The sequence below is a fragment of the Scyliorhinus canicula genome, chromosome 25 (assembly GCF_902713615.1).
Source record: "Scyliorhinus canicula chromosome 25, sScyCan1.1, whole genome shotgun sequence".
Classification (NCBI taxonomy): domain Eukaryota; kingdom Metazoa; phylum Chordata; class Chondrichthyes; order Carcharhiniformes; family Scyliorhinidae; genus Scyliorhinus; species Scyliorhinus canicula.
In genome coordinates, this window is record NC_052170.1 from 11,318,420 (window position 1) to 11,344,423 (window position 26,004).

The following is a 26,004-nucleotide window of genomic DNA, read 5'->3' on the forward strand; positions in this document are numbered from 1 at the left end:
CTTCGTTGCAGCTGTATACAACCTTAGTTAGGCCACACTAGTGTTCAATTCTGGTCGCCACACTATCAGAAGGATGTGGAGGCTTTAGAGAGGGTGCAGAAGAGATTTACCAGGATGTTGCCTGGTATGGAGGGCATTAACTATGTCGAACGGTTGAATAAACTCGGTTTGTTCCCACTGGAACGACGGAGGTTGAGGGGCGACCTGATAGAGGTCTACAAAATTATGAGGAGCAGAGACAGAGTGGATAGTCAAGGCTTTTCCCCAGGGTAGAGGGGTCAATTACTAGGGGGGGCATAGGTTTAAGGTGCAAGGGGCAAGGTTTAGAGGAGATGTAAGTCAAGTTTTTTTTACACAGAGCGTAGTGGGTGCCTGGAACTCGCTGCCGGAGGAGGTGGTGGAAGCTGGGACGATAGTGACATTTAAGGGGCATCTTGACAAATACATGTATAGAATGGGAATAGAGGGATACGGACCCCGGAAGTGTAGAAGATTGTAGTTTAGACGGGCAGCATGGTCTGCGCAGGCTTGGAGGGCCGAAGGGCCTGTTCCTGTGCTGAACTTTTCTTTGTTCTTTGTTCGTGCTCCTCCCCCTGGGATATTGTGGTGGTCGGGTTGTTGAGGGAGATTACTCTGGATATCCTTTGTGTCACGGTTGTCGCTTCGATCTGGGCTGGGTGTCCCTTCTTTGGGAGCTCCCGCCTCCTTTTCTAATCTTCATCTGGGTGAGCATTGTCCAGGCTTTTGCCCTGATCTGGCCCAGTGGTTTGGCGGTGGGGGGGTTCCGCCATTACCCCGGGGAAGGGGGGATTCGACCCTCCCTCCCCAGGTGTCTAATTGTTGAGCGTCTTAACATTCCTCTTCTTCTCGGTCAGGGACCCCTTTCTTGGGCGGCGCTGGAATAATCTTCCTCTTCCAGTGCGTAGCCCTGGATGGAGTTGGGAAGGTGCAGGCTTGATGGGGGTGTAGGTTTTTAGGCTGTGCCGGGGGCCCTGTGGGGTGGAGGTTCCCATGTGTCAGTTGGTGCTGGACTGGGCCAGGCACGGTTGTTATCCTGTTGCCCCTGGGGGCTCGGGATGTTCCTCTCTGAGGGTTTTGGCTGGGTGGGGAGGGGGGGGGGGGGGACCCTCCCGGGATGCTGGGGTTTGTTTCAGTGGTACGAAAGGGCCTGGGGATGGGTTGAGTTCTGTGCTTTGGTGAGGGGTCGGGCCTCACCCTGTTGATGACGAAGAGGCCTACCCTACACTTCGCTGGTGGGTCTCGTCATCTGGTGGGATAGTTCTGGCAGGTCTTGTTATTGTTGCCGGACCTCTCTCCCCTCCCCTCTCTTCATCATTTTGGTTCTGCCCTGGGCCTGTTTCGTGGCATTCCGTTGCGTTGAGCAGCACGTGTGTGTGTGTGTAACGCTCCGTAGATCTGGGGTTTCCTGGTAATTTTTTTTGTCTTTGCTGAGGTGGGTATGACAAATCCGCTCCCGGCCTTCTAACTGGGTGGAAAAGGTCTGCAATTCGGGAAGCGAAGGCCGTGTTGGGCCGTGCTGGCGCGACTGGGCTTGAGGGCGATGTACGTCGGTGCACACCCAATCGGGGGGGGGGGGTTTATCTTGATTTCCGGCGATGATTGCGAGGTTGTGCAGCGTTGGGGGGGGGGGGGGGGGGGGGGGGGGGGTTAGAGCGCCATTTTGTCATGTCATGTTTTACCGATCCGACCCTGTTTCTCCCTCTGTCCCTGGTGGGGTGATAGGAGCGTCTCGTGTTCCATGGTTGTATTAAGCCAGTTGAGATGTTGCTGCCCTGTTCCATGCTGTGCTCCTGTGGTTTGATCCGTTTATGTTTGTTTTGTACCTCCCTTGCTTTATGGTGATGTATTATTCTGTAGTTCTGTCGTGTGATTTCATAAAATGTAAAAAAAATTCAAAAAGCGGCAGCGCTCACGTAACAACAGACCGACCAAACTCATGCGCCATCGCCGCTGGGAGCTTACTGAGGGGGTGCATCCCAAGATGTGCAGGTTAGGTGGGTAATATGGGGATAGTGCGGGGTAGTGGGCCGAGCTACGGTGCTCTTTCAGAGGGTGGGTGCAGACCCGATGGGCCGAAACGTCTCCTTCGGCACTGCAGGGATTCTACAGTTCAGTGGAATCACCCTCAGCTTCTGCGGGCTGGCACGTGGCCGAATGAACAGATTCCACTGTCGAGCCTCGCAGGACCTCGATGACGAGTCAAACGCCCCTGCCGTCTCGGTAGCACCTTTACGCTAGTATCTCTGAAGGCGCAGGGCGTAGATCAAACCGTCCGGGTCCAGACCTTGCCCCCACCCCCAACCGCCGCCCCCCCCCCCCCTCCCCACCCTCAAGCTGCGTCAACCTTGGCGTTCCCCCTCAGTCAATGCCAAACACCCTCTACCCACCCCAACTGTAGGCCCCAGAAACTAACGACTAACGCATCACCGCATTTCGGGGAGGGTGCCGAGCGAAGAAAATAAAGCCCACCGCGATTTCTTGGGCGCCCCGTTGAATAATTACGACGCCCCTGTCTCACGTGGGGGTGGGGGTGGGGAGGGGGGGGGGGGGGGGGGGGGGGGGGGGGGTCGCTTGATTAAATAAAAATGTGTGAAAATGTCCTTTCGTGCATCTACACCGAAGCACGTACACACAATGCGGAGGCGCACACACACACGCTCACGCACACGCACACACACAAAAAAGAACTCCACACTGCAGGTGGAACGAGAACTACTGCATCCCCCATAAATCAGTTGGGGTCGGAGGCAGCGAGGGAGGGTAGTGGGGAGGGGTGGCGAATGTTAAAGGCAGGTGCCGTCACTGCTGCCTCCATGAGGCGACGGCCAATCAGGCTCCACACTCCCCCTAACAGATGGGCAGATAAAAAGTGCAGAGGCACAGTGCAGAATCATTCAGCCTAAACCTCGAGGGCAGCGACAGCAGCGAAAGGAACGGCTGTAGGGACTATCAGCATCCCAACCTCTTTTTTTTTTATTTTGAGTCTGTGAGGGTGCACGCGTGTGAGTGAGAGAGTGTGTGTGTGTGTGTGTGTGTGTGTGTGTGTGTGTATGTGTCGTGTGCACGCACGCGCCAGTGTGCAACACTTTATGTGCATCGGAAACCATTTGAAGACAGAAGAGAAAATAAGACCTTAGCAACTGTGCTCCTCCGGTACATATTTCATCCTCCCCCCACCCCCCCACCCCCACAACCACCCCCAAGAAGATTCAAGGCTCTACGGGATTTAAAGAAATCGCCTCTCTGCACATTAAGAATGGTCACTGTAGGTATTTGGATTTTTTTTTTTCCCTCTTTCTTCGGCGGGTTCGATCCTCCCTCGTCCTTTCAGTCCCTCTCTTGTTGTCTTTTGTTTCTGTGGCAATGCTACTAAGATGTGTGTAAGAAGGCTTTTGTGTGTCTTTCTGATGTAAAATGGCCCCGCGCTCACTCTCTCTCTCTCTCCCTCTCTGCCTCCCTCTTTCTCTCCTCCTCGAGGGAAGCTGGGTGGGTCTCGAATCTCCAAGGACACGAGACGCACAGAGGGCAAAGGGGGAAGGGGGGGGGGGTTGCTTCAGTGAACGCACCCCCCTCCCCCGAACTACCCCCCTCCCTCCCTCCCCACCCCAATCACCCCCCCTCCCCCTCCCACACCCTAATTCTGCCTGCCGGTGGATTGCGAAGTCTCGACAGCACCCCTGCGATGGAGATATCGCCGTCTTTTTTTTTATTGCTGCTGATGTGCCTCGATTCTCCATTTGGAAAAGGGAGGGGTACATTGTGCGTGTTGTTGAGGGTGGGGTGAGGGGAGGGGGGGGTGATGGGTTGGCGTGAGGGGTACCAGCCCGGTGTCTGTGCAGTTTACCCCACAAGCCCACCTGGGACCATTTTGCCTCAGCCCCAGGTCGAGCAATTTGCAATGAAATCCTCGGTACTCCTGAAGAGACAGGGAGGCGGTGATGGTGAGGGGGGTGCGGGGGGGGGGGGGGGGGGGGGGGGGGGGGGGGGGGGGGTGTATCAGAGAGATAAAAATAGGTGCCAACGCCACGATTTCTAATGCATCGGGCGGCAGCTTGTTCAATCCCACGAATCAAGCACAAAGATGAGGAACTGCAGGAATTTCTGTATCAAAGGGAATCAGATTGCCATCGGCCAAACGTTACGGGAACTAAAAGCCCGCAGTTGGGTCCCCCCCCCCCCCCCACCTCCCACCAAACGCACAGCATCAGAGATCCATTCTGTTCAATTATTGCAATGGGCGAGCGATCTGTGAGGGATCCTCCTTATTCAGCCGGTTAACGTTGAGCAAAGATTAAAGGTTCCAGTGAGCAGCAAGACAAAAGAATGCCTTTTGATTTCGAAATTCGATAATAATTTGGCTGCTTCTCCAACCAACCAGCCAACCAACCCTTCCTCCCGCTGTGGGAGATTGCTCCGGATCCAAATTTGAACATTCCAGGGTAGGTTGTACCGCATCATTCCCCCCCCAAAAAAAAACAAATTTGAAATGTTTAGGAAATTGAACAGGCAACGATAAAAACCGTCGGCTGGAGCGTTGCGGTCCCAGAATATTGCAATCTTAGCATCTGGAGAAGTGACTGGGGTGGTGATTTACTCAGGCTTATTTATCACAGGCAGCCATAAATAGGGATTGGTTTAATGCCTGCCTCTGAGATCTGACGCACCTTCTAACAAAGCCGCAATTTTGCTTGCTCGCAACGCTTCCGTTCCCCCCCCCCCCCGCCCACCCCACCCGCTCTTCCCCTCCTCTCCCCCCCCCCCCACCCTTACACTGCCCACCCCTCCCTCCGTCGCCAGCCTCACCCCTCCCTCCGTCGCCAGCCTCACGCCACCACCCCGGCCAACCACTGTGGAAACGTGATCGGCGGCTGAGGAATTGTCGGAATGCAAAATGAGCAGGTCTGACTGTAGCGGAGGCTCCTCTCTCTCTCCCTCTCTCTCTCTCTCTCTCTCCCGTTGGCATGAAAAGGTTTTATTTTTTTTAATTGATGCAAATTTGCGTTCGCCCTTTGCAAATCAGACCCGAGACACAGGGAGGGATGCTCGCTCCAGTGCGAGGCTCAATTGCAAATGTCCACGCACTTTGCTGCGGGGGAATCAGCGGCGGCCATGCGTGGCACGTCGATGCACGGGGAGGGGGTGTCGGTGTGCACCTCCCCGCCCGTGGGGGTCCCTTCGAACGGTGGGAAGGCCCAGATTCATTTCGCCTTTTAAGTCAGTTGGGTGGGTTAGAGGTCAACTGGTGGATCTGCTGCTCTTCCTGTTGACCCACGACCCCTTGCTCCCACCCGGCTCTCTTTCCCCGCAACCGCACCTGTTTCCCCCCCCCCCCCCACCCCCACCCCCCAACGTCACCAAAGCGAGGCTGTGCCCCCCCCCGCCCCCCCCCCCCCCCCCCCCCCCCCCCCCCCCCGCCTCAACCCAGTCTGAATGAGGAGTAGGCCAGGGATGCAATCACATCTAGCTCCGTGAGAAAGGTGGACAGGTTGAGGGTAGGGTGGGTAGGTGGGGGTGTCCTTCGGAGGGGAGGAATTGTGGCGGCGACAGTTCTGAAGGGAATGGATTGTGAAATTAATTCAAGGCGGCAACGCCTTCCCTTTAAACTACCTGCTTTGGGGGGGGGGGGGCAAATGTCCGTCAGCGGATTGAGGCCGCAGGGCTGTGCCCACCTCACGGCGACACCACGGGGACCACCGGGGTGGCATCTGCCCTGGGGTGCGGCCACCTCCAAAATGGGATGATGCCATTGAACGTATAAAGGTTGACCATCAAGAAAGCGAAGCCGTATAATTCTCTCCCCTCCCATTGTCGGCAGCAGAGCGCTTATTCATTTATTTACCGATCTGAAAACTATTCGGACTGTCCTCCTCAAATCCCATATTTAATATTCTCCCTCGGGTCGAGCCATCCCCTGTAGGGTCTCACCTCTGCTGTCTGACACAAGGCAGAGTTCGTCATTTGAAAGTCAGGCTGCTGGTTTTGCTTTTCGCTTTGGGAGGTGTTGGGGGCGAGCGTCGTTCCTCTCCCATCAGCTTTAGTCACAAATTAATTCAGTCGCCCGTTGGTCGAGACGCTAATGAGAGTCAGTCAGGCAATGGCTGGCACCCTGTCAAGAGGGGCCGGTTCGATGCCACGGCCGGCCAAAGACGACGAGAGTCACATTTGTTTTGTCCGCAATTATCATTGTTTATATATAGAGGCCATCATTCGAAAACAGAAACTGGCTGAAGGAATAGTGGAGAAAGGGGTGAATTTAAACGTTTTTTAAATCCTGTTTCGGAAGAAGAAATAGCTCTTTGCAAAAAAAAGTAGTAGGTGACAGATACAAATCAGTGACAGATACTGCTTTCCTGCAAAGTTAAGCATTTTGTCCTTGGAAGCCAAGCAAAAATGTTTTAGCAATTGTACCCTCACCAATATCTCTTACCCCTCAAACAAAATATTCAAAACATCATTTTGTTTGCCCTTGGGTCTCCCTCCCAGCGAAGGCAATGAGACAGTGAGCCCTGTAAACCGGGCTAATGGCTGGGGTTACTGGTACCTTCGGTGCCAGCGTTTGAAAGGGGTATGACCTTTTTCTTTTTTGCCTGCTCCTTCGCCAAATGCCCCGGCAGCAGCTCAGGCACGCTGGTGTCAGGATGCAGGCTGCGTTTTGTACGATCGGAGCGTATCGAAAGGAGTCACGTCCGTCTCCCTTCTTCGCATTGAAACAAAACAACAACAACAAAAAATAGTAAGGCAGCGAAGGCAGAGCCATTCTCACTTGACCTCATTACACAGTTCTGTTTGGCTATAGTGTATTCCACTGCTGACAGCTTTGGGAAGGGGAGAGAGAGACAGAGAGAGAGACAGAGACAGAAAGTAGAGGGAGCCAAGCTTTTATTCATCGCTGGCAATAAATGCATGTAGCAATTGGCGCACCTGTATTACCGCAGGTACTTATTCAAGAGGGTTTTTCGTGGCAATGAGCCTGGTGCTTATTTCCGACAATTGCCTCATCTAAAGACTTATTGAGTTAAGTAAATAATTGGCAGGATAAGGAGCCTGCGATGCAGGAGATGGACTGCGGGAGATGGGAGGGAAACAGAGGCCATTTCGACAACAGCAAAGAAAGCTAAACCAGTCCCCTGTTTGAATTTATTTATGCAGAGTGTTTAGGCAGAAGAAATCGCTCGGAATTTTTACATTCTTATTCTGGATTCAGATAAGGAATGCATCTGCTGAAGTTAGTGGTATTTCCCAGACACCCCCACCACTTAAAAGAGGGGTGTTTGATTTAATTAATCCCCCCAATTGATGGAATTCTTATAGTCTCTCGTATATTCACATTATATATATATTTCATTTTAAAAATAACCTATCCCACTGTAACAACTCCGGCTCCAACACACTATACACCTACCCTGGTGCTTCTGCCTTGCCAATGCATGTTGATTGATAACAGGCCAAATGCACTAGAGATCAGCCCCAAGATGGGCCTCCCACAATCTGTGAAAAACAAAACCCAATCGACAAAATGCCCAAAGGTGCCACCCAGGAAGGGGCGGAGGGGGAACAGGCAAATAGGAATACCGGTCCCAAATGGTCTTGTATACCAAAATGCGAAATCAGTAAAACAGGGAAATACGAATAGTGGTCCCAATTCTTTTTTTATCCCTCTGGGCACCTGTATGGGGTGTCGACAGTAAAGTCTTAATCCCAAATCTATTCCTTGAATCAGCCTCACCGTGTCAAAAATCAAGGATGGGAAATTTCTGTTCGACGGGCGCAGGTGAATAATTATTTCCTTCTGAATTTTAAAACAGGGAGGCACGGTAATGTAATCTGTAATTATTAATCCGCAGTCACAATAGGCGATGATTATTTTCGCGGCCTATTGTATTTTTGAGATGTGAGCAGAATTTCTCTCCCCCCCCCCCGCTTTTGCGTACCCTGAAACAATAACCCAGAAATGCAGGCGACGCTCGCTTGTTCAGGCTCTGCGCTCTCAGGGGAACACAACCAATGGGAAATTGGCGCTTGTTTGAATCCCTTCTTGTCGTTATTCTTCCCGACTAATCACAGGCTCCGATTTACTCATTTTATATTGTGGGTCTAACCTTTGAGGGAATCCACGGGGGGGGGAGGGGAGGGGAGTTGGTGGGGGTACCTGCCCATGCGGTTATAGACAAAGAGGCCTAAAGGTTCTTGGCTCCCACCAGCTCCTTGGATCTCCCGAGCCAGATAATGGAGCAGGTCACGTGGCCAGCAAGCTGCCTCCCTTATCCCATTGGTCCCGTGACATAAGAACATAAGAACCAGGAGTAGGCCATCTGGTCCCTTGAGCCTGCTCCGCCATTCAATGAGATCATGGCTGATCTTTTGTGGACTCAGCTCCACTTTCCGGCCCGAACACCATAACCCTTAATCGCTTTATTCTTCAAAAAACTATCGATCTTTACCTTAAAAACATTTAATGAAGGAGCCTCAACTGCTTCACTGGGCAAGGAATTCCATAGATTCACAACCCTTTGGGTGAAGAAGTTCCTCCTAAACTCAGTCCTAAATCTACTTCCCCTTATTTTGAGGCTATGTCCCCTAGTTCTGCTTTCACCCGCCAGAGGAAACAACCTGCCCGCATCTATCCTATCTATTCCCTTCATAATTTTATATGTTTCTATAAGATCCCCCCTCATCCTTCTAAATTCCAACGAGTACAGTCCCAGTCTACTCAACCTCTCTTCGTAATCTGGGATTATGCTCTGGGATTAACCTAGTGAATCTCCTCTGCACACCCTCCAGGAGCAATAACATGCGCCCAATGAGAACCCAGGAGGACAAAAATGGCTGGTTTAGCACACTGGGCTAAATCACTGGCTTTGAAAGCAGGCCAGCAGCACGGTTCAATTCCTGTACCAGCCTCCCCGAACAGGCGCCGGAATGTGGCGACTAGGGACTTTTCACAGTAACTTCATTGAAGCCTACTCGTGACAATAAGCGATTTTCACAAAGCAGGGAAATAAGAATTCTCGCCCCAACTGGCCTTGCATACTTTAAAGTGGGACACCAGTAAAGGAGGGAAATAGGAATACTGGCCCGAACTGTTTCTTCCTTCGTGAAGACGTTTGTGATATTGTTGACTGGTCTTCAAGAGCTCAGAGTCCAAAAATGGTGGCGACAAAATGCAGAATTCTTGAGGCATCCATTGGCCGATCTCCGGGCCACACAAAACAGGGCTTGCGACGCAAACGTTGCGTTTGCTAAATTAATTAACATGGCGGGAGGGGGGGTGGGGGAGGGGGGGGGGGCGCTCAAAGTGCGCAATTCCGACAGGCATCGGACCCAACACACCAACCCTTGCCAAAAAGGAATGGAGTCCTTGTCAACGAATTCAATGCTGTACGTAGCTCGTGAGGGATATTTTTCCCCGATGTAATCCCGCACGCTCACGCGCAGGTCACGCTTTCAGAGCGAGGGGCGTCCTGCGAGAAAAAAGCTGGCCTTTTATCAGTTGCGTGTGACTGCCAGACATTGTTTTTAGCTTCAGTGCGTGTGAGGGGGTTTTGTGATAATAGAAGCTATCGCCGTCTGGTATTAAGCAACAACTCAGAATTTGGGCGCAAGACGAGTGAAAGCTCAATTGTTAAACCACAGAACCTCTGACTCATTGTGTACATTTTAATTTATTTTTTTTTCCTTCCCCCAGCAGAGAAAAGTAAATGAGTTTCGACAATGAATGGCCCTTTTCTGATTCAGAAACACAAGGTCACGCCTGTTTTGTCTAAGAGCTAGCTACATTTGCTCTTCTTTAAAAGGATTCGTGTGTCTCATTTTTGTTTAAAAATCTCTTCACCCCCAACACACCCCCCGCCCCCCCCCCCCCCCCCCCCCCAACCCCCACCCAGGTCCCCGTAGAATGATCAGCCACTTAAAACGAGAGGCGCATACACCAACCTTTACACTGCATTTGCCGGCTCTGGGAATCGACCGAGCATTTTTGTTTTTTTTTTAAAAAGCTTCTCACTGCACGATCTGCAATCATATCAAATCGAAGATACTTTGAAAAGAAAACCCTCCAAAATCCAATTGAGGTTTACAAATTGGGGGGGGGGGGGTGGAACGGCACGGCGGCGCAGTGGTTAGCACTGCTGCCTCACGGTGCAGAGGACCCGGGTTCGATCCCGGCCCCGGGTCACTGTCCGTGTGGAGTTTGCACATTCTCCCCGTAGTCTGCGTGGGTCTCGCCCCTCCACAACCCAAAAGGCATGTGCAGGGTGGGTGTGGATTGGCCACGCTAAATTGGCCCTTAATTGGGGGGGGGGGGGGGGGGGGGGGGGGGAATTGGGTGCACTAAATTTTTTAAAAATAAAGAAAAAGGTTTGTAATCGGGTTTGGAGCATAGATGCGATTGGATTAGTTTATGCTTGTTATGATTTTGGAGGAAGGGTGTGGGTTTGAGAGGTGGTGGGGGGGGGGGCTGTGGATGGGGGCAGGGGTGTCCTGGTCAGGTGGTCAGTGGACAACGCCACCTATTGGCTCCCCGGTTGACACCCCGATCCTTCTTCTCCACTGCAGGGCAGCCACAGTGGCTGGTATTCGAGTGCCCTTTATGGAAGGCCGCTGGGTGAGCAGAAAGCGAAAGCTCGCCGGGCGGTTTCACTTTCCTGGCGCTGCCTGCTCTCCATGGACCAGCATTCGGGGAACCCTGGATGGAGCTTGCGAGGGCCGCCAGTAACGACGAGGCAAATGGAGAAATGGGGGGTGGGGGGGGGGGGGGGGGGGGGGGGAGAAGAGGACAGGAGAAGAAAATAACGCAGTGCTACGCAGACTGCATTCGAATAGTGGGACGCCGGCCTTAAAGGGCCACCCTCCTCGATTAATCTCACTTGCCGGCGAGGGAGGCGTGGAAATGCATCGTAGCGTCACTTGCACAGATGAGACGGTTCTCGAGAAGGACACATTACTCAGCTCCGCCCCCCCCCCCTTTAGTTGTAAAAGGACAATGTCTCTTTAAAATGCGCATGTTTTACCGCAGCATCTGTAAATCTGAAAGGCAAAGATTCAGTCAGCAGGGTTTCAGTTCTCTGTCGCTCATTCGCTCAGTTTTACTTTCCCAGTCCCTGTTAGCTTGCCCCGCAGGGGGTGGGGGGGCCAAGCCCGCGTCTTAAATCAACCCCCCCCCCCCCCCCCAACCGCTGCCTGTGGAGATCGGGCTCCCAGCCCCTGCCACACGTGACAAGCTGGGGTGAGCCTGCCTTTCGAGCGTCAGACCAGCTTGTCCTCAGCCCCCCCCCCCCCCCCCACACCGAGACGCTCCGAGCCCTCCGCGCCCGTCGGGGTCCCACCGGGCAGGCATCGAACTGCCAACCTGCCGAATGGTCCCGTGGCCTCGTCTCAGGACAACGCGGGGGTGCGTCCGCGATGATGCCTGCCTCTCTCACTGACGGGAAAGTTCCCTCCGTTGGGGAGCATGGCCGTGCGCGAAGCCCTCCACTGGCGAGCACAGACGCAGCATCCCCCCCCCGTCCAACGCTTGTTAAAGTCAAAAATGAATCCGGGGAGGGGGGATAAAAACCCCGCAAACCGGTAGCGTCGTGGACAGCGTTCACCCACTGGAATGTGCGACCTCGCCCGAAGTGATTGAAGGCTGCCTTTGTGGCAATGAGTACGGTGTTCGCCATAAACAATAGAATCGGGGGCAATGCACTAACAGCAGTCCCAGGATGTTACAGGGGAGCCCACATGTACCTCCAGAGTCAGGAGCCCATCACCTTCATGAAACAAAGCTTTTCCGACTAACACTCTTCCCAGTTCCAAATGGCTGCCTTGTGGTCCTGGAGTCTAAAATGGTGCCAGCACGCATCGCATGCACCCATCCAGCAATGTTAGAGGTTTGATTAAGTGCTTGAGGGGGGGTACGTAACTAATAGTACTCCTTCGCTTCAGAAAATGTCAGCGTGGCACGTCTCCACCTTTACTTTCTGATTACATTTTCGCTTGCACAGATTAGCCGGGTGCCTGTGATAGAGAGGAGCTCAGAGCAGTGAGGCAGTCAGGCCGGACGCCAGAACTGCCGAACTGATCCATCAAGGGGTACAAATTCTGGAAATACGTCAGGATGCTGGGAGTTCAAAGCAGAACCAGGCCCCCAGCCAGAGCCCGCTCGGTCTGACACCCCTGCTCCATTTGTCATTGTCCCCGGGCTTGAAGAAGAGAGTGCCTCTGCTCGTGCATTCCCCCCCCCCCCCCCCCCCCCCCCCCCCCCCCCCACAGCATCTTCTTATTGTCTTCCAACTTTTCGGCCCAGTTGACGTTCTGTGGGGCCTAGCCTCTCCACCGAACCCCCCCCCCCCCCTCCCCTCACAAAGGGGGAAAGATAAAATAGGCTCTGTTTGGCCACTACCTGCCTTGGGTTTTAAACATCCCAAGAATAAAAGGAACCTTTCTATGGATTCCACACGGCAGAGGGGCTGGGTGTATCGTGTCCCAGGTTTGATGATACCCATGTCAAAGGGCATTGCCTCAAGGCAGTCCAAACTCCACAGATGCGTCGTCGTGGGGCGATGCGTCGTAAAGGATTCATGCTCAAGTGAGTTCATTAGGGAGTGTGTAGCGCGAGGGGGGTTGGGTGTTGGGGTGCGGAGGGAGCGGGGGGGGGGGGGGGGGGGGGGGGTGGAACTGTATAGGAAGGTCGCACGCCACTAGGTTTCCAAACACAGTGGACGCAAGGTGCGTCACCCCGGGCTGATGCGTCAGGTCGATTTGATTTCAATGCGTCAGGGAACAAGACGTTTTCCCCTCACATCAGGGTGCCAAGCACGTGCTGTCTTTGAGCGACTGAAGAGTCCTCCTAGCTAGGGCTGCCACTTAGTTGATGAAGTTAAGCAAGACAACAGAGTGACACAACATCCCGTCACCTTCCAACTGCAACCAGTTAAAAAAAAACATAATCACAGATGAATGTGGTATGGAGTAGGAATTATGGTTTATATCTGAATGGTTATATTAATCATTTGTGGCTTTGACACTCACGCTGGACGGTTGTCATGGCGGTAACACCTAAACGAGTAAAAACGTTTTTCATCCTCTTCCATAATTCCCCTCAACTGACGCACCCCACACACCACCAGACCCCTGCTTCACGCTGCTGCTGAGGCATCCGGTACACACCGCATCCATTGCTTACCGTGCGGCAACTTGTTAAAAGTAAACGCCGACAAGCTGAGGTGAAAGCTGGCCGGCGTGCATGCTGGTATGGGCTGAATGGCCTCCTTCAGCGCCGTGATGGCTCTGTGGCCTGACCGGCAAGTGTAGTGTGGAACAGGCGGGCGCCGCCCAGTGGCCGAATCGCTCGGGGTTGAGGGTTGGGGATGTTGGGGTTCAATTCGGATTTATCACGCACGCATGCTCCCCCCCCCTCCCACCCCCCACCCACCCCCACCCAGTGCAGTTCCAGACAAAGCTCTGGGGCGGGATCCTACGTCCCTTCGCACCCGTTTTCTGGTGCGGCACCCCGCCCCCCGGCGTCAGCGGGATTCTCCGTCCCGCCGGCCGGCCGGCCAATGGGGTTTCCCATTGCGGGCACCCCCACGCCGTCGGCAAATCCGCGGGCGCGAGTGCGCTGCCGGCGAAAGAGAGGATCCCGCCGATGGAGAATCCAGCCCCTGATCCCGTGCCTGAGGACCCCAACGCCCCATAGCACGGACTGAGAGGCTTCCTTCTTCAACAAGCCCTTGGAGAGGGCGTGGAGGGGTCTTCGTAGACTAGCACCAGGGATGCTCAAGCTTAATATTGTGGTGTCGCTGGAGAAGCTAGGATTGTCCACCTTAGAGCAAGGAAGCTTAAAGGGACACTTAATAGAGGTGATGACAATTCCAAGTGGTTTTCATGGGCAGGCGGGCCCATAACCAGAGGGCATAGATTTAAGGTGATTGGGAAAAGAGCCAGTGGGGAGATGATTTCTTTAATCCAGTGAGTTGTCGTGATCTCGAATGCACTGTTTGAAAACTGGCTGAGGAAGCAGGCTGCAAATAGTGCCTTTCAAAAGGATGCGTGCTCGGAAAGGGGAACTTTACAAAGGGACATGGGGGACGAGTAGGGCAGTGGGACTAATTGGGTAGCTCTTTCAGAGAACGAGCACAAGCTCGATGGGCCGAATGGCCTTGTTCCCCGCTGAATGATCCATTGGGCTCGAGGAGGCGGCTCACCACCACCTTCCCAAGGGCCACCGTGGATGGGGGGGGGGGGGGGGGGGGGTGAATGCCAATGTCGTTCCTGATCTGAGAATAAACCAAAGCGAAAGTTTCAGGGAGCGCGGTTATGAGACGGCAGGGAATGTGCGTCAGGGGTGAAGGAAATAGTTGGCACATCTTTTCCAGAATCAAAATTACCTCGACCGGATTGATCGTTCAGTACACACCACCCTGCACGTGGATATCCCTTAGCTAAACCACCCTGTGCCTCCCTCATGGGCAGACGAGGCCTCGATCTAATGCCTTATCCAAATGAAAGAGTATCTCTGACAATGCAGCACCCCCTCAATGCTGCGCTGGGCTAATTTGTGCTCAAATCCTTCGAGTGGAAATTGAACCCACGACCTTCAATCTCAGCGAGGCGCGGGTAACCGTGTCTGCCTGGGTTTCCTCCGGGTGCTCCGGTTTCCTCCCACAGTCCAAAGATGTGCGGGTCAGCTAAATTGCCCTTAGAGCCCAGGGATGGGCAGGGTTAGGTGACGTTACAGGGATAGGGCGGACAGGGGAGGAGTGGGCCTAAGGTAGGGTGCTCTTTCGGAGGGCCGTTGCAGAGTCGATGGCCCGAATGGCCTCCTTCTGCCCTGTTGGTTTCCTTAAAGAGTAATCCCGGAGCCCCAGCTGACAACCTGAGGTGGCGGTGTTGGGAGTGGTGGTGGGGCGGGGAGGGAAGGGGACAAATTGTGAAATAAAACGCGGGCAGCGCGGGGGCACAAGTGGACAGCACTGTGGCTTCACAGCGCCGGGGGTCCCAGGTTCGATTCCCCGCTGGGTCACTGTCTGTGCGGAGTCTGCACGTTCTCCCCGTGTCTGCGGGGGTTCCCTCCGGGTGCTCCGGTTTCCTCCCACAAGTCCCGAAAGACGTGCAGGTTAGGTGGATTGGCCATGACAAATTACCCTCAGTAACCAAAAAAAGGTTAGGAGGGGTTACGGGGATGGGGTGGAAGTGAGGGCTTAGGTGGGTCGGTGCAGACTCGATGGGCCGAATGGTCTCCTTCTGCACTGTATGTTATATGTTCTAAAACACAGTCAGACTTTGTTCATTTTTATCCGCCATCCTCATTGCAGGAATAATGGTATCGCTGGTGCCATCAAACGGTCTGTACAGTTTAATAGCACAGTAGGTGTGATCAGCCCCCACAGCTTCACTAGATTCATCCCACAATGTGTCACACTCAAACACGCACACTGTAATCCGGAGGTGAACTGATTGTCTCCAACATTTCTGTTCAATCATGCAGAACCATTGTAACAGAAGCAAAGTTAAAGAAACCATCATTCTATGAAGAAATATATATATATATGCATCCATATACATACATATGCGCGTGTGTGTGTGTGTGTGTGTGTGAGACAGATAGTGTAATTGTCTTGGACAGTGACTATTTCAGTAATTCTAGACCGTAATCACTGTGAAGAGATTCTTTTCTCTCAAGGGAGAAATGAAATAGGTTTTGTTTTGTTGCTGAACAATCTGCGATATTGGACACAGCAATTTCAGTAAAATTAACATTCTTTTGCCGAATCTGCTGTCAGTTTAGCATCTGACAAGGTTCAATCATTCCCTATTTGGGGAATTCGATTAAATGAACGTCGTGCTTCTGTCTCCCCTTCGCAACTGCCGAATGTACCACGTATTCGACAACCCTGCTGTGCAATTCGATAGCAGGCGGTTTCGGGGTGTTTTTTACATGGCTGGAAAAAGTACCGAGAGCGTTTCATTCCAGGTTTTCCGTCTCTTGTTTTTTTTAAATCCCTCTTTTGCCCTCAACGTTTCCCTGAGGGTGCAGCGTGTATTGTTACAGCTGCTTTGTCACGTCTCGCAAGAACAGCCGATCGTGGCTGGCGAATAATTTTGAAGCGCGTTGCCCCTTGTTATGTGGCCGGACATTGCCAGTTTACTTTCCGCAACCATCAATGTGACACGCGCTCGCCGGTCTGTTTATTCAGGGTGGTGTTTGTTACGGGAGCAATGTCGACCTCAGCGCCCGTCAGGAGGTTTCAGATCCACACGAGTAATTGGAAAGGGGGCTCGGCCTTAAGATGGCGGCTGCATTGTGGTAATGCCACTGGGTTGGCGGTCCATCCCAATCCTTCAGGGACCCGGGTTTCAACCCCAGCACACCAGCTGCAGGAACGTACATTTAATTAAGTCACAAATCCCCGGGATACAATCGAATTACTTGACGTCACCGGGTGGCTGTAAACTTTAATGTTCCTTCGGGAAGGGGGTCTGCCATTCTTACCCCATCTGGCCGACGTGTGGCACCCCAGCCCACAGCAATGTGGTTGACCCTTAACTGCCCTCTGAGGTGGCCACTCGTTTGTACCAAATCGGAGTGCAGGGGGGACAAATAAAAACAACGTGGGGGGGTACCTACATCACCAAGACAGCAGCGGCTCACTGGCACCTCCTCTAGAGCGATCAATGCTTACCTCATCAGCGACACTCGCACGTCAAGTGCGAGTAGGCAAAATAATTAATCTCCGGCCCCGCGCTGCTGTAGATTCCGCAGGTGCTGGCCGCCTGGGATGCCTTGTCCGATTGCACGGGGGGAGGGGGGGGAGAAAGTGGTGGCAGTATTCCTGGGTGTGAGAGCCAAACTCACTGGCTTGACCCAATCTTGGTGGCACCTCATTGTCAAAACCCGAAGGCCTCAAGGCCAGAGCTTCTCGTTCAAGCTGACACTTTGGTCCGGTACTCAGGGAGTGCTGCACTGGTGTCAGAGGTTACCCCTCTCGGGGGCTGTGGGAGGGGGGGGGGGGGGGGGGGGGGGGGGAGTTAAACACTATCCTTCTGCTCAGATGAACGTTTTCAAAGGGGTGGCCCAGACGTGCTTGGCAGTTTGACATCCTCCTGTGCAAAGTCATTCTACAATTATTTGGTCACTTATCTCATTGATGTTTGTGGGAGATTGTGTGGCCAAACTGACTTCATGTTCGCCCACATACGAACATAGAAAATAAAGGCAGCAGGATGCCATTCGGCCCCTTGAGCCTGCTCCGCCGCTCATTATGATCGTTGCAGATTATCCGACTCAGTAACCTGCTCCCGCTCGCGCCCCATATCATTTGATCCCGTTAGCCCCAAGTGCTGTATCTAACTCCACAATGTTGTGGCCTCAACTGCTTTCTGGAATATCGAATTCCACAGGCTCACCACCCTCTGCCAATCATAGAATCCCTACAGTGCAGAAGGAGGCCATTCAGCCCATCAAGTCTGCTCCCACCCTCCAAAAGAGCACCCTACCTAGGCCCACTCGCCTACCCTATCCTCATAACTCTACCAAATCTGCACAACTTCCGACTGCGGGAGGAAACCAGAGCACCCGGAGGAAACCCATGCAGACACGTGCAAACCCCACAGGCCAGAATCGAACCCGGGTCCCTGGCGCTGTGAAGCAACAGTGTTAACCACTGTGCTGGGTTAAAAAAAATCCTCATCTCAGTCCTAAATTGTTTACCCTATATCCTTAGGCTGTGACCTCCCCCTGGTTCTAGACATCCCCGACATCAGGAATATCCTTTCTGCATCTACCCTGTCCAGTCCTGTTTGAATTTTATAGGTTTCTATGAGATTTCCCCCCCCCCCCCTCATTCTTCTGAACTCCAGCAAATATAATTCTATCCCACCCAATCTCTCCTCATACGTCAGTCCCACCATCCCAGGAATCAGTCTGGTAAACCTTCGCTGCACTCCCTCTAGAGCAAGAACATCCTTCCTCAGATAGGAAACTAAAACTGCACACAATACTCCAAGTGTGGCCTCACCAAGGCCCCTGTATAATTGTAGCAAGACATCCCTGCTCCTGTACGCGAATCATCTCGCAATGAAGACCAACATACCATTTGCCTTCTTTGCCGCCTGCTGCACCTGCATGCTTACCTTCAGCGAGTGGTGTACGAGGACACCCAGGTCTCGTTGCACACTCCTCCGCTCTCAATCTCATGAGAACCGATTGCCATATAAACCCATCTGAAATGAAATGAAAATCGCTTATTGTCACGAGTAGGCTTCAATGAAGTTACTGTGAAAAGCCCCTAGTCGTCACATTCCGGCGCCTGTCCGGGAGGCTGGTACGGGAATCGAACCGTGCTGCTGGCCTGCTTGGTCTGCTTTATAAGCCAGCGATTTAGCCTTGTGAGCTAAACCAGCCCCATCTGCTCGCTAATGTGCCTTTAAGGAAGGAAATCTGCCGTCCTTACCCGGTCTGGCCTACATGTGACTCCAGACCCCCACAGCGATGCAGTTGTCTTTTATCGCCCCCCCCCCCCCCCCTCCGAAACGGCCTCGCAAACCACCCAGTTCAAGGGCAATTAGGGATGGGCAACAGACACCGGCCTTGCCAATGGCGCCCACTTCCCATGAACGAATAAGGAGAGCGACGGATCAGACATTTGACAAAACAAACTCCTGGTGCGATGAGAATGACAACCATAAGAAGCAGCGTGAGGACAGAGAAAGTTCCGGAGCTTCGCTGATTGACAACGAAGATCTGAGGAAAATATTTCCAGAACCTTCCCTCAGCAAGCTAAGTTAAATCAAGTCCACGGTGACAGAAAAAAGGCTGTGATAGGACCAAGGACCCAAGAGCTTTCTGTCATGTTTATATTCTGCCCATTTAATTTGTCTATTTGTTTATCTGGTCAGAGCTAGACAAGAGGCCTTAATTCTGGTAACCTAGGTAACCATGGGTATCTGCTTCCTGTTAAAAATCCAAATGACGCTACGTCCTATGGAAAATTAATTCCCTCCGACGCATTAAATTTATAACAATTCGTCAATAAAGTCTTGGATTCATTGTTGACCCTCAGTTCTTCAATGAAAACAGATCTGGAACGTTTCGCCTGAAAGGGCGGAGGAAGTAAATTCAACTGGAACTCTCAACGGTGAATTGGATAAAGACTTGGAGGGGAGAGATTTTGCCTTGGGGCAGACGGGGAGAGCAGGGACAGCCTGACTGATTGGCCAGCTCTTTCTCGGAATCAGAACAGTCACAAAGGGCCAAATGGCCTCCTCCTGGGCTGTAACGCTCCGTGAGCCGGGGTTGGTAGGTGGTGAGAAAAGCGGCCCGTGGGATTTTGAGCTGAAACGCTCGAAGCGATGAACTAAAAGGGCAAAACAAAATAATGAAGTGGAAGGTGCGAGTTCAAAGCTTGGGGTGGGGGGGGGGGGGGGGGGGAGACGAATGCAAGGCTTCAGGCACCGGAACCCCAGGCAGCCGTGGGCGTGCCACAGATCGAAGCAGCCAGTCGCGACTGCATCATCCTCGCAGAAAACAAAAATGATGTTTTTCACCACCTTCGAAAGGTGCGATTCCCTCGCTTCTGGGAATGTTGAAAGACATCCGAGTTGGAAAAATCTATGCCCTTGTTTCCAACGCAGCTCTTTCCTGCCTTTCTCATCCCTGGCCATAGGGAAGAGTGGCTTTGAAACAACTGGGCCCATAAAAAAAACAAAATGCGAGGAGAGAAAAAAGGCCAATGGTATCTCAGCGCGCCTCACACGCGGACTCAGAGATATTTACATGAGAGCTGAGCTAATAAATAGGCTTATTTATTTAAAAGGCTGAAAGTCTGACCTAAGCTGCAAATTGTATCCACTTTGGACTCCTGCCAAAGGGTTACTTACAGTAAGAGCAGAGGGCAGGAAATAATCTCATTGTAATACAGTCTAATGTCGTTGTATTATGGATCCCCTTAATAGGCGTCAGCCTTGATTCAGTGCAAGCCGTTGAGAGCCTGGAGATAACCCAGGCAGACCACCGCCACGCGGGACAGCGGGAGTGCCACGCTGGCAGAGCGCCCTTCTTTCAGCCGAGGTTAAAAGCCCCCCCCCCAATCACCATCCCCCGCCCCCCATCGCCAACTCCCCCGCGTGCCACTCTTCGACAACGAGCAGGCGTCATTTGCCTGGCACCCCTGGCAACATCGTTTCTAACACCCCTCCCCCCCCCCCATCCTCCCTGATCCCCGTACCCAGTAGAACAGAGCAACGCCACGTTCACCCCACGGGCATTTCTGGTGGGATCCTACTGTGCACAAATCGCCCGCCCACCTTTGCCTGTGGAGGAACACTGACCGCGATTGAACTAAATGGGAGCAAAGTCCCATAGCACACGATAAAACGGCACTCGCGTTAGACAGGGGGCGTCAGCGGCCGAGCCCACGCATAGCCCCGTTTTGTACCGAGGAGGTCTGCTCGCCGGAACATCTCAGCGTGGCGAGAAATTGGGACGCCGTCTTTAAATGGTGTCCTGCACTCTGGAGCCCCCGAAGCCACCCCCGACCCTTCTCCACAACGGGCGGGATTTACATCGCAACGTCTCGCGAGACCGCGTTAGATAGCGTGAGGCGTCGCGAGCCGGGCAGATCCCGGGAGCAGGGATCTCCCGGCTTCTACCGGCCACGCTGCACCCGAAAACCACGGTGGCTGCACGGCAAAAGTAATTTAGGGTACAGCAAAAACCACCTGGAAATCCTGAGGGTGTGACTACGGGATGGAGAAGCAAGCCTTTTCTAATCTATAAACTACATAGGACACCGACTGTCCTCTCAGTTAATCGCAGGCCTCATTCCAATGGGTCGCACACAAAAGGAAGGGGAGCTGAGTTCAAAACCAGCCATGGGAAGAGGAGAGGGGGGGGTGTTCAGGGCAGGGCGGGAGATCGAAGAAATTACTAGAAGATATTGGACTTTGATTTTGGGAGGGCTGGAGAGAGGCAGGAAGATGGACTTTCCGGTTCACAATCCGAGGGCAGACATTTTGGTTCAAACTCAATGATTGCCGACATTCGACCCCCCAGATCCTCCCGGTGAGCGCCAGCTGCTGGGAGGATTGAGGAGTTGCCTGGGCAATGACCCTTTCCCTCCCCACCATCGTCCTCTCAAGGAGAAGGCGACTACGAGCGGGAGATTGCGTTTTCTCATTTGGGGTCGTCACTCAGCGCGTTTGCTCCCTTGGAGTGGTGCACCCACCGAGCTGACTCAACCAACGCCCAGGAAGGTGGCCCAGGCCCTCCGACGGCTCAATCGCCTACTTGTCCCTGCGCAGCCGCCGCCATTTTTACCTCAGTCTTAGCGAAGAAGCACTCAAATGCGGCTAAGCAAGAATTATTTGTCGGGCGGTGGGACAGGATCTCGGGTAAAGTCCCAACTCAGTCGCACCAGGCCTCGTCCGTCAACTCTGAGGGGAGGAAAAAGATCTTTCCGTGAGGAATTACGAGATTCCTTAGACAGAACAAGACCCCTTGACAAAAATTCATTTAAAAAAAAAAGAGATTGTCACCTTTTCAACAAAAAAAATGGGTAGCTGTTTTAATTATTCAACTTGGGTGTTGGAACAAATGTCATGTCAAATAAGCACCAAGCAAAGTATGAAACATTTCAAGAGATTTTTTTTGTGTGTGTGTGTGTTCAAGGTCCTCGCCTTCTGTTCAAAAAGCTGCAAATTCCCTGGTGAAATCTCCCCAGTGGATGGGGCCCATCAGAGGCCTGCGCTCCGCCTCCCACTTTCCATTCGCCTTCCCCGATGCCTTCTCTCTATTATATCCACGGAGCTTAGGGCTGCAGATGCCGGTTCTGATGCGTGTAGTACAAATAGGATTAGACAAAACAGCTGAACGTGCTAGGCAGGAGCTGGGAGAGAGGAGGGGAGGGGAGGGGGGGGGGGGGGGGGACTAAGCCAGAGGGGGAGAAAAAAAGGCAGTGAAAAGGTTGCCAAGGCAACTGGCCTTTGGGGGCAGAGATCTCGAATAGGGGACAGGTGGCTGTCATGTGGAATGATCGAACAGCGATGCCCTGATGTATTATTGTGGCTGTTGTCCCAGTGGGGCATGGTAACCGAGGCTATCCAACAGCATATGCTTCCGCTGTCGAACACTATAGGATTAGGCCTTAAGGGCATTTATTGGTTATTTGTTAGCGAGGGAAGTCTGGCGTGTTGCATATTGACATGGAGTCAATTGAAACCAAACGGAACGTTGGTAGCTTCCCCCCCATGTAAACCTAACTGGCTGCCTCATAGGCAATGTGCGAGTGATACCCCGCAGGGTAGATCCTCCGGGGATCGGACACAAAGTCCTGACTCTCCTCCTCCCGCGCAGCCGATTCCTTCCATCCCACTCTTACCTCGGGAGGACTGCGCGTGAGGAAAGTGATTGGTACTGGTGGCACCGTGGCAGTAAAGTGGGTGAGATTGAGATTGGGGCTATTTACCCTGTAGCAGTTTGAAACGCAAGGATGATACCGGGAGTGAGTGTGGGAATACGTATCAGGAAAGGATTGACTGGCCGGGCCTCTCTCGTTCCTCTTGGGAAAGAAAGGTGGTGTGGGGTCGGTGTGGGGGTGGGGGGGGGGGGGGGGGGTGGATTGTGCTGGAGTTGAGGTGATGTGATGACCTAACAGAAGTGTTTAAAGTTCTGAAATGTTTTGATAGGGTGGACGCAGAGAATGTTTTCTGGGGGGAAATGGGGGAGGAGCTTAAGTAGAGGCCGCATTAAAACGTCACCGAGAAATTTAATCGGGAATTCAGGAGAAACGTCTTTACCCAGAGAGTGGTGGGCATGTGGAACTCACCACCACAGGGCGTGGTTGAAGCTGCTGGTATAGGTCGGAAGATGGTGGCACAATATCGCCGGACCTATAACCCAGAGGCCCAAGCTCTGGGGATACAGGTTCAAATCCCACCCCGGCAAATTTGGATTCAATTAATTTTTTTGAAGATCTAAAATTGAAAACCGGGGCTGGATTTTTCCGCCCCGCCCGTCGTGCGAGCGGGACGCGGACCATGTAAAGGTCCATTGAACTCGGGCGGGAATGTCCGGTTGGCGGACAGGCACGGCCGGAGAATCCCGCCCCTTAGTCTCAGTAATGGTGACCATCAAACATCGATTGGCATAAAGACCCATCCGGTTCGCCAGTGCTCCTTCAGGGAAGGAAATCTGCCGTCCTTACCTGGCCTGGCCTACACGTGACTCCAGATCCACAACAGCGGTGCGGTTGACTGTTAAATACCCTCTGAATTGGCCCAGCCGGCCAACTCAGCTCAAGGGCAATTAGGGATGGACAACCGATGCTGACCTGGCCAGCGAAACCCACATCCCCTGAAAGAAAAACGTTTTTAAATAATGGATTCAAAGGAAGCTCAACAGATATGGAGAGAGAAGGGAAAAGATGGTGACAATGGTAGACGTGGATGAGGAAAGATGGGAGGAGGTTCAAGCAGAGCATAAACACCAGCATGGGCTGCTAGGGCCGAATGGTCTTTCTCTGTGCTGGATGTCCTGTGTACGGAGTCCCAACTGACGCATCCAAAACTAATTTAGGTTGAATTCGGCAGCACAAAAACAGGCCGTTTATCCGAACAACTCCACTCACGCCTCCCCACCCCCCCCCCCCCCCCCCCCCCCTCCACCCCTGACGTCATCTACCCTATCACCAAATCCCGTCTATTCATTTTCCTCTTGTGCACCTATTCCTGAAATGCATTTTTGTTGGAGCCGGTGACCGAGTTAGTGGGAAAATTCAGTACTGTCGGCGAAACCTACCTTGGAGCTGTTAGTCTGGCTCCTCCGCACAGCAGGGGCGTACGTCACACCCAAAGGACTTGTGTTTTCCTGCACAAGCTTCATTCAACCACTGCGCGTGGCCCCTGTGAAGTTGAGCTAAGCACTCACCCGACTGTCAGTCACGTCAAACATTTTCAAGTCAACCTTCCATTTCACGTCAATGCTAGTGATGATAAGCATGTTGGGAATAACATTCATAATAGCAGTAAATAATAGTTAGTTGTTTGGTGGTGCAGAACCTGAGCATTGGCAAAAAGAGAGGCAGGTTGAAGCTTTTCGTTTTGCACTCATCAGGAAACGTCGCCAAAAAATACCTGTGCCGGGGGAAAACAGCAATTTGTACTGTGTGAGAAGAGACTGCTGATTGGTTGGCAAGCGGACTCTGATTGGTAGAGGCATTGCCATGGAGATTGCACCAGTTGGTGGTGACTGACAGCGCCAGGGTCCCAGGTTCGATTCCTGGCCTGGGTCACTGTCTGTGCGGAGTCTGCGTGGGTTTCCTCCGGGTGCTCCAGTTTCCTCCCACAACCCCCGAAAGACGTGCTGTTAGGTGAATTGGACATTCTGAATTCTCCCTCCGTGTACCCGAACAGGCACCGGAATGTGGCGACTAGGGGATTTTCACAGTAACTTCATTGCAGTGTTAATGTAAGCCTACCTGTGACACGAATAAAGGTTATTATTATTATTACATTCCCGGAAGGCTTGGCAGAGCCGAGGCTGCTGGATGTTTCCCGTGACTGAATAATCCAGAACTAGATGGTCATATTCCGAGGATGAGAGATCGGCCATTCTGAACTGAGATGGAGAGAAATTTCTTCACACCGAAGATTTTGAATCTTTTGAATTCTCTACCCCATTGGCCTGTGGTCCCTCAGTTGTTGAGTTTTTTGAAAAGGAAATTGGGACGTTACCTGTAGGCAGTCAGCGCAGACACGTGTGCCAAATGGCCTCCTCCTGTGCTGTAACCGCTTGAAGACCCGTGTGCGGCACGGTGGCACAGTGGTTAGCACTGCTGTCTCACAGAGCTCGGGTGACTGTCTGTGTGGAGTTTGCACATTCTCTCCGTGTCTGCGTGGGCTTCCTCCGGGTGCTCCGGTTTCCTCCTACAGTCCAAAGATGTGCAGGTTAGGTGCATTGGCCGTGCTAAATATTGCCCCTCAATACTCATCTTCTGGGCTGAAAATCTTCTGTAATCTTGGCCAATATCTATCCCGCCAAAAACAGGTCGAAAGGAGTCCAAGGACTCTTTATCTCAGAGTTAGCACATGCAGGTGTTTGCTTATTCTGTAATACTTATTCTCGGGATGTGGGTGTCATTAGCAAGTCTGGTGTTTAATGCCATCTTGAGTTGCTCTGTAAAGGTGACTTCTTTTCGAGGTACTGCACTCTAGTATTTATCGTAGCGGTGTTATTCAACAGGCTGGGTTGTTCGGCTACTTCAGATGGGCGATGCGGGTCTACCCTATTGACAACATGGCCACCAAGCCCTCTGCCGTTCATGATACCAATCCAGGAGCGCTGTCATGTTGCCTGGCCAGATGGGAAAGGCCCTGCTTTCCCTCCCCCTGATTTCCCCCTCCATGATGGTCACAGGGTTCAAATCACCCCCTCCACAAGAGCTGCCCATTGCTCAAACCTCATTTGACATCCGCCGGGGTCCACACTTCAGTTTCTCGATGGGTCGCTAAGCTGTGGAAGGGGAATTGGTCCTGAAGGTTGGCCATCCAATGAGGGCACTTGGGCGCGCACCCAAACCGAACGGCAACTGTTGAGCGCATATTAGAGTCACCACGATTCAGCTTGCCTGTATCATTGACCAGTGGCATTGTGGTATTCTCACTGGATTCCTATTCCACAAGACCCAGGGTGATGCTCTTGGTTCAAACTTCGAATCGACTAAAAATCTAATTAAAAGTCTAACCACGGCCATTGTCAATTGTTGTAAAAGTCCCACCCAGTTCACGAATGCCCTTTGGTGAAGGGTATCTGCCAGCTGGTCTGACATACACAGCAATGTGGTTCGCTCTTTAAATGCCCCCTCAGGGACAATTAGGGAAGGGCAATAAATGCTGGCCCAGCCAACAATATCCACATCCCGTGAAGTTATCTAGCAAGATAATCAAGCTTCCTCCTCCATATCTGCCTCCCCCACCCAGCCAATATTCCCCCCCCCCCCCCCCCCC

General features: G+C 52.7%; 1 protein-coding gene across 14 annotated transcripts in view; it reads left to right on the forward strand.

Annotated features, from left to right (window-relative positions):
• The window catches only part of LOC119957119 (ELAV-like protein 2), a 208,925-nt gene that overhangs the window by 79,013 nt on the left and 103,908 nt on the right, over window positions 1-26,004 (forward strand). For 3 of the 14 annotated variants that reach the window (XM_038784825.1, XM_038784828.1, XM_038784832.1), the window contains exon 1: window positions 2,890-3,286. The exons of 7 other annotated variants lie outside the window; for them this stretch is intronic. Coding sequence is in view for 3 of the 7 variants with exons in the window: in XM_038784832.1 (XP_038640760.1) it covers window positions 3,278-3,286 (9 nt within the window). In the remaining 4 variants the exon portion in view is untranslated. Of the gene's footprint in view, window positions 1-2,889; window positions 3,291-4,441; window positions 4,461-4,878; window positions 4,921-26,004 lie in introns of those variants that run through there. 4 more of the 14 variants (XM_038784833.1, XM_038784831.1, XM_038784826.1 and 1 more) reach the window with 4 other exon arrangements.